The following is an 8,588-nucleotide window of genomic DNA, read 5'->3' on the forward strand; positions in this document are numbered from 1 at the left end:
ACCATCAGGTAAATAGCATGATTTTTTTTTTTTAAGGGGAAGGGAGACTAAGGCAGCTACTGATAGAAAAATTTAGACAACCTGAACCTGACTGCTCTTGCCCAGATGGTTACAAAGCAAGGTGCCCAGAGGACAGCAATCAACAGCTCTGGAAATCCTGCTGGAAAAGTAGGCTAATGAGCTGCACCTCCAGCAAAGCAGGGCTTGGCCAGCACTTATCAAGAGTATCTCCAAGGCTGGGCTCGGAAAGGTAAGGCTGAATCTACACCACACAGCCACACGGCCTCGTGGCCTCGGCACTCGGCTAAAAGGCCAGCTACATCACTTGTTTACTCATCTGGTAAAACGACCGGAAAATGACCAGAATAGGAACAGGTACGTGGCTTTAAAAGCAATGGCTACATTCCGGATGTGTTACTTCTGTAATGAGGGGGAGACCTGAAATGTGAAACCTGATGAATGAGCCTCATCAGACTATGTCCTGGGGCTGAGAACCTAACCTGCTTTGATTTGGATTCAGAAGCACCTGTCATGAGGTGCTTGGCAGGTAAGGCCAGACCAGCAAAACCAACACCAAATGCCAGTATCACCACAGGGAGGGCAGAGGAGCCAGTCCCTAAGGTCTTCCTCCAAATCTGGGATCTACAATTCCCCCTGAAAATCAAGTTCTAACTTATCTGAACAGGAAAAAATATTTTCTCCCCAGCTGTCAAGGAAACATAGTCTGGTGCCAGCAACCTGCCTAAGGACTCAGCAGGGACTAAGGCTCTCTTTTCTGGGCCTCGGGCCCCATTCTTTCTCCACCCGCACCGCTCCCTGTGAAGAGAAGAAAGGCTGTACCCACCACAGGTGGTCCTGGTACGTGTGGAGCACAGAGAAGCCCCTTCCCTTCAGGCCTGACGTCAGCATTTCTTCTGTGGACATGGCAGCAACTCCAATGGCTACTGGGGCTCTGAGAGGAGGAAGGCCAGGGACCAGGGTCAGGGAAAGGCTCCCAGAGCACACGCCAGGACCACCTTCCCACACAAGGAAAAGGACCACAGTCACCAACTTCAAACTTCCACTTGTACTACAAAACTAACTCGGTCCAATCTCCATTTCCTTCAAATTCTCCGTAGATGACTCAATAATTCCTGGGTCAAACATTAGCCTTCTGTGTAGACTCCTGTTATGAAATTATCACTGCCTCTGTTTCATAAATCAAACATGGGAAGCACATGGAAGGACATTTAAAGTTTGTTTTTTAAAAAAAAATTATTTTCATTTTACTTGAAAGGCATACAAATAGAGATCTTCCATCCACTCCCCAAATGCCTGCAAGGCCGGGCCATCCCAAAGCCAGGAGCCTGGATCTCAATCCAGGTCTCCCACACGGGTGGCAGGGACCCAGGCACTTGAGCCATCACCTGCTGCCTCCGAGGAAATGCATTAGCAGGGAACTAGAACGGGAAGCAGAGTGGGAACCCAGCCACTCCGATATAAAATGCTGGCATTCGAGGTGACATCTTAACCACTTCACCAAATACCTGCCCCCAAAGTTCTTTTTCCTTAAGGATGTATTTTCTTTATTTGAAAGACAGAGTTACAAAGAGAGGTAGAGCCAGAGAGAGAGGTCTTCTGTCCACTCCCCAAACGACTGCAACAGCCAGAGCTGAGCTGACCTGAAGCCAGGAGCTTCTTCTGGGTCTCCCATGTGGGTGCAGGGGCCCAAGCACTTGGGCCACCTTCTACTGCTTTCCCAGGCCATAGCAGGGAGCTGGATCAGAAGTGGAGCAGCTGGACTCGAACTGGTACCCATATGAGATGCTGGCGCTGTAGGCCAGGGCTTCAACCTGCTGCCTCACAGCGCCGGCCCCCAGTTCTTTTTCTTTAATTCCAAAAATATAAACCATCTCCCCTACTCTGCAGGAATCATAGCCATCCTGTAAGGAAGTCGAGAGGGGAGGTAACTCATACACCATAAAGGAGGTGGAGGGATGCCATGGAGAAGAGACAAGAGATAAGCAGTGGAGCCAACTATAGATTCCTCTTGAGCTGGCTCTTTGTATCAGGGCTTGCTCTGTGAAACTACATAGCCAGGGTCCAGCGCTGTGGAGCAGTGGGTTAAGCCGCCGCCTGCAGCGCTGATATCCCATATGGGCATCAGTTTGATTCCCAGCTGTTCCACTTCTACTCCAGCTCCATGCTAACGTACATGGGAAGGCCGTGGAAGATGGCCCAAGTGTTTGGGCTCCTGCACTCCCGTGGGAGACCTGGAAGAAGCTCCTGGCTGCAGTCTGGCCTAACCCTGGCTGTGACAGGCACTTGGTGAACTGGCAGATAAACCAATGATCTTTCTCTCTCTTTTCAAATAAACATAAACAAAAATTCTAAAAAATAGTAATAGTATTCAATCATCACTCACTAGCGTAACACAAATGAATATGACCTATATCCAGCATTGGCCACAGTGCAGGGAAACAGGCTCCAAATACGCTGTGAGTAGAACAAATGGACACAGCTTTTTTGAAGGCAAACAGAAACTAGGCATCAGCTTCAAACTAACAGTGCTGCTTTTCCGTATCTGCTCTGTGAAAGTAGTGGCTCCAGCGTCCCTAGAGGCATCAACAGGACTGCTTGTGGTAGAGACGAGTGGGAGGCAACATAAATGTCTGCTGGGGAGGACTTGCCCACGGCCACACAGCAAGTGAAGAAGACTCAGCAGCTGTGTGCTGACAAGGAAAACATCCATACCCACGAACTGAAAAAACCACCACGGCAGACGGCACTGTGGCGCAGTGGGTTAAGCTGCTGCCTGTGATGTCAGCATCCCACACGAGTGCTGGTGAGTCTCAGCTGCTCTGCTTCCAACTCCGCTCCCCGCTAATGTGCCTCAGTAAGCAGCGGAAGGTGACCCAAGTGCTTGGGGCCCTGCCACCCGTAGAGGAGACCCAGAAGGAATTCCAGGCACTTGGCTTGGCCTGGCCTAGCCTTGGTCCTTGCAGCCATCTAGGGAGTGAGCCAGCAGATGGAAGATGTCTATGTCTCTCTTTCTCTAACTCTGCCTTTCAGATAAATAAATATTTTTTAAAAAAATGCATACACTGCATCATTGTTGGTTTGTGGTTTTAAAGAGACACACCTCAAATCATACCCTTTTAGATGCTCACATGTAGATGCACTGAGAAAAGGCAGTAAGCATGTACAGCAAAATGATAATGGTTGAGGCCGGTGCTATGGTGTAGCGGGTAAAGCCACCACCTGCAGTGCTGGCAACCCATATGGGTGCCGGTTTGAGTCCCGGCTGCTCCACTTCTGATCCAGCTCTCTGCTATGGCCTGGGAAAGCAGTGGAAGGTGGCCCAAGTCCTTAGGCCCCTGCACCCATGTGGGAAACCCAGAAGAAGCTCCTGGCTCCTGGCTTCGGATTGGTCCAGCTCCAGCAGCTGCGGACACTTCGGGAGTGAACTAGCAGATGGAAGACCTCTCTCTCTCTCTGCTCTCTGTAACTCTGCCTTTCAAATAAATCAATTTTTTTAAAAAATGATAGTGGTTAACTCTGGAAGAAAAAGACTGTGGGGTGAGGGGACTTCTGATTTCTCAGAATTGTTCATATAATTACCTTTTGATTTATGTGTAAAAGAAAACAGTGAGGTGATGGCTGAATACCTCTGTAAATGTACTAAAAGTCATTGAATTATACGTTAAAATTGGTGAATCTGAATGGAGCTAAACTATATATCAGTAAAGCTATTAAAATTAATTAGAAGCAGACCAGGACCAGTACTGTGGCATAGCAGGTAAAGCCGCTGCCTGCAGTGCTGGCATCCCATATGGGCACCAGGTTCTAGTCCTGGCTGCTCCACTTCTGATCCAGCTTGCTGCTAAGCAGTAGAAGATGGCCCAAGTCCTTGGGCCCCTGCACCTGTGTGGGAGACCTGAAAGAAGCTCCTGGCTTCTGGCTTCAGATTGACGCAGCTCTGGCCATTGTGGCTATCTGGGGAGTGAATCAGCGGATGGAAGAACTCTCTCTCTCTCTCTGCTTCTGCCTCTCTGTAACGTTGACTTTCAAATAAATAAATGAATCTAAAAAAAAAAAAAAGAAGAAGAAGAAGAAGAAGACCAACAGAAAAGTCAGGAAGAAGGAGACTGACATGACAACTAAACGCGAGCTGATATCGTGGACAGGACCCTTGACAGAAAAGACACTAGCAGAACAGATGGGAAATACTGAAAGGTATGGAATTTAGCTAAGTGTTGTACCAATAATAATCGCACAGTTGTGACAATGACACTGTGGTTATGTAAGATGTTCCACTGAGGGGAGCTGGCTAAGGAGTCAATCAGAATCTGTACCATCCCTGTAGCTCTTCTGTAAACCTAAAGTTATTTACAAAAAAGCAAAGACCAACAAAACCGTCACAGCAGCAAATACCCCCAGCCCAGACGTTCAGGCACCCCATGGACCCAATGCCAGTCCAACAGCAGGTCCACTCTCTGCTTCTTCCAAGGAAACTTGGATTTCCTTTCCATTCTGGGCCCATAAGCTTTGAAAGCTATCGTTCCCCTTCTCCCCCCCTTTCACCTCAGCCTCCCCCCAGAGACACCGTACCTGTTCCCCACCAAGGCAATGGCGCAGAGGTCGCCCTTCTGTACCTGAGGCAGACCAGCAGGGGGCACCACAAGTCCCGGCAACATCAAATCTGCAGCAAACAGAAGCATCACAACTCATTTCTGCCTCCATCCAATGTCATGTTTTACTCCATCATTTATTCATTTGCTGGACAAAGAAACATCGATTAAGTAGAAACTATGTTATTCACAATGGAAACTGAAAATGGTAGCTTGTCAGACCTCCCTTTGGGAGGCTGGTGATGAAACCCGACCAGGAAGGGTGTTCTACAGCACGTACTAGCTTGTCTTGGTTCCCTAAACTCGGCTGGCTGGTTTAACGCACAGCAAATGGCCACTCACAGAGTTCTAGCACAACACTTGTCTTCTTTGAGCCTCACAACAGGTCCGGGAGGCTGAGAGGGCCCACAGAACCAGCCATGTGAGAGGTGTAACACAGACATAGGGAAACTCTACCTTTCAACCATCCGAACCCATAAAATGGGGACATCGATTAAATTGGTTGCCCTCCCTAAGTAGGTTACAGCCAATCTGAATACAGGAAATTCTCTTACCTGCTCCCCCCACCAGTTTTTCCAGTACCAGAGGCCATGTTGTGAAGGTCGGTAGGAGATCGGGATGGGACCACAGCATGTACACTACACAAACAAACCAGAAATCACTTAACCACCGAACACTCAATCTCCTAGGGACCTGGCAAAGCCTGACACGACGGTCACTGTAATTAGAACAGAAAAGAAACTGAACTCAAAGCCAGAGAGAAGTTGTGAGGGGACACCCAAGAGGTTTCATTCCTGAGAAAGGCAGAGACCTAAGAAACTGGGTGTCACTTGAGTTTGGGAGGCACCCATCGTCCACCTGGAATGCAACAGCAGGAAACGGCCACGTGGATACAAGTGGGCACAGACAGCCCACGAGGCTTCCACTTATGACCTCAGAAGTCACTGAAGAGCAGGGAGCCAGCCTGCAAACTTCTCCATGTACCGCTTCTATTTCTTCTGTTTGCAGAGTGAACAGCAGTAAGACGCTTAGCTCAGAAAGGGTCCACGTTTGTCTTCAAGAATCGCAGGGAAGTGGGGGTGGGGAAGAAGGCATCGCCTAAGGAGACTGCATTGCACAGCTGCAGCAAACATCAGAGAAAAGTCAGCAGCCGTGGAAGAGAGGAGAGGCGTCCCTGCCAGTCAGAGCCTCAGACTCCTTGTGAGCCACCCCGAGTGAAGTTTATCACTAAGATCACTATGTAGCGCACTTCTAGCACAGTAGCTCTTGTCAGTAGCATGAATGTCCTACTAAGGACGGTTTTGAAAAGCAAAATGCCCTGAAATCACGTCACTTTGAAGACCTCAGCCCTACCCCTACTGAACCCACTCTAAGCTCCTCAGCCATCGCTCCCTCATCTCAGAACTTCCCTTTGCAACCAGCTGGTCTGGATCAGCCCCCTCCGCCTCCCTCCTACAGCAGCTCTGGTTGTGAAAGACCCCATTTCTAGGAAGGCCAGGCCAAAAAGACCCTGAGGGATGGTAGCGGGAGATTTTTGTGCTCATTGGTCACCCATGAGGCAGGTTAAGGGAAGAGAGAAAGAGAGGCAGCGGTTACACGAGGACTATAGTCATGGCCCTCTCCATCCCATTGCCATACCTGTCGGATACAGATTTTTCTCCAGTTCAAATAGGATGGGGTTACCACCACTCACGTACACAGTCACTGCATCCCCTCTGTGGGCATACAGCTTCACAGTGTTGAGCTCCTCCTTGCCGGGGACTAACTCAGAGACCTGATCTGTGCCCAGGGTGGGAAAAGCAGCCGCCACGTCAGCCCGGAGCTTCCTCCTGCAGAAAGCACATAGAGAACTCAGGGCTCACTATAAAACCGCGTCTGATTCAACAGCCTGTTCTCTTTCTCATCCAGCGCTCTGCAATTTCCCCAGGTTCCTGGCGCCCGTCTTTCTCTTTATGGCTGGGAAAACTGAAGCCTAAATGAACAACCCAAATTAGCCTGCTACAGAAAATACGGCCCTGCTCTCCTGATTCCATGCCTGGCCCTCAGACCCGCCCCTCTCTGGGCAAGTCTGTCAGCTTACGATGAAACAGGCTACACCACAGCACCAACAATGCCAACTGCAGGACGCCGGCTGGCAAACGCGGTGTCTGTACTGGCGATGCTGTGTGACCGGCTACAGTCCTCCGCGCCGCCGCCACCTGCCTCCCCTGCAGGAAGGAACCACTCAACACTTTTCTTCCCGTACTTTGAGCTCCCAGGGCGCCTCCCCCGACCCAGTCTGAACTCTCCCAAGGAGCTCTAACTTCTTCGGAGGGCAGGGACCCTGTATTACTGCCTTTTCCGCATCCTCGCAAGTTCCGACTGAAACAAACCTTCTTTAAACTAAACTCCCTAAAAGACCCCCCCAAACCGGCCTGGCAGATAAGGCAGGCCCCCTTACTTTCCTCACCCTCAAAATGTGCCTCCCCGGACTGTTCCCCTCGGCCTCCGCCGCGGGTCGGCGGGCCCGGCCAGAGACGGCCGTGGGGCTGCGGCCAGCAGGGCCGAGGAGTCCAGGGGGCCTCGTGGGCACAACAGACGCGGTCCCTCCCTCACCTGTCCGACCCCTTGATGGCCGTGTTGGACTTGACCCGAAAGGCCTTGGCAAACATGTCTGCTGGGGTGGCCGGGGGAAAGCAAGGAGCGCACAGAAGCCAGAGGCTGTCAGGAACGCGAGCGCGCTACGATGCCCCGGCCCGCGGCCCTGGAGGCAGCCATGCTGGGCCCGGCCGCGAAAGAGGCCCGGCAGGAAACCCGGGCAGCGCAGATCCGCGGCCGTCGCCGCTGCGGAGGCCGCGGCCGCCCCCAGTGGCCAGGCCGGGAACTGAAGAGGGCGGGGCCGAGTGGAGCGGCTCCCGGGGCGTCCCCGCCCCGACCAGGCCGAGCCTCCCTCCGCCGGGTCTGCGCCTGCGCGAGTTTGTGGGCCCGGAGGCGCTGCCGTGGGCGCTGTGTGTCTCAAGGCGGGTGCATTCGTTTCTTTTTTCTTTTTTTTATTTCCCACTGGATCTGTACTCGGTAGTGCGTTGAGTAGACGCTCTGCCAGCTCTCTTTCCATTCAATTTTGCTTAAATTCCGGAAAAATTAATTGCACTCACGTTTTATTAAACTTTCAGGCCTCTTGAATGCATTTCTTTCTTAAAAAAAAAAAAAGATTTGTTTTATTTATTTGAAAGAGTTACAGAGAGAGGTAGAGACAGAGAGAGTGGTCTTCCATCCGCTGGTTCACTCCCCAGATGGCCGCAACGGCAGGAGCTGCACTTATCCAAAGCTAGGAGCCTCTTCCGGGTCCCCCACGTGGGTACAGGGGCCCAAGGACTTGGGTCATCTTCTACTGCTTTCCCAGGCCATAGCAGAGAGCTGGATAGGAAGAGGAGCAGCTGGGACTAGAACCAGCACCCACATGGAATGCCAGCTCTTCAAGCCAGGGCTTTAACCCCACTGTGCCACAGCGCCAGCCCCTGGATGCATTTCTTAAAGGCTTCTATTTAAGATCTTTAATGTTGTGGGGCTGGCTCTCTGGCATAGTGGGTGAAGCCGCGGCCTGCAGTGCTGGCATCCCATGCGGGCAACGGTTTGGGTCTCGGCTGCTCCCCTTCCAACTCAGCTCCCTGCTGATGTGCCTGGGAAGGCAGTAGAAGATGGCCCAAGTCTTTGGGCCCCTGCACCCACGTGGGATACCCGGAGGAGGCTCCTGGCTCCTGGCTTCCGACAGGCCCAGCTCTGGCTGTTGCTGTCATTTGGAGAGTGAATCAGCAGATGCAGGACTTCTCTCTCTCTCTCTCTCTCTCTCTCTCTGCCTCTGCATCTCTGTACCTCTGCCTTTCAAATAAATTTTTTAAAAAATTTTAAAAGGATGTTTATGGTGTAAGTCTCTAGCTTACACCATATAATATATTCAGCTATTATATCTGCTCCCTGATTTTAATTTACACTAGGGCA

At 51.2% G+C, this 8,588-nt stretch overlaps 1 protein-coding gene across 13 annotated transcripts in view; it reads right to left on the bottom strand.

Annotated features, from left to right (window-relative positions):
• EIF2D (eukaryotic translation initiation factor 2D) overlaps positions 1 to 7,482 on the bottom strand; it is a 28,084-nt gene extending 20,602 nt beyond the window's left edge. For 3 of the 13 annotated variants that reach the window (XR_016219579.1, XR_016219580.1, XR_016219581.1), the window contains exons 1-5: positions 7,206 to 7,482; positions 6,308 to 6,439; positions 5,165 to 5,328; positions 4,591 to 4,681; positions 845 to 952 (exon numbers count right to left, since the gene is read on the bottom strand). Coding sequence is in view for 5 of the 13 variants with exons in the window: in XM_089312110.1 (XP_089168236.1) it covers positions 845 to 952; positions 4,591 to 4,681; positions 5,165 to 5,328; positions 6,308 to 6,439; positions 7,206 to 7,261 (551 nt within the window). In the remaining 8 variants the exon portion in view is untranslated. Of the gene's footprint in view, positions 1 to 844; positions 953 to 4,590; positions 4,682 to 5,164; positions 5,329 to 6,248; positions 6,440 to 7,205 lie in introns of all 13 variants that reach the window. The other 10 variants (XR_016219582.1, XR_016219583.1, XR_011381387.2 and 7 more) reach the window with 8 other exon arrangements.
• Between the last annotated feature and the right edge of the window lie 1,106 nt (positions 7,483 to 8,588).

The sequence above is a fragment of the Oryctolagus cuniculus genome, chromosome 13, assembly GCF_051225735.1.
Source record: "Oryctolagus cuniculus isolate XC-2025 breed Fujian yellow rabbit chromosome 13, ASM5122573v1, whole genome shotgun sequence".
In the NCBI taxonomy this organism is placed as follows: domain Eukaryota; kingdom Metazoa; phylum Chordata; class Mammalia; order Lagomorpha; family Leporidae; genus Oryctolagus; species Oryctolagus cuniculus.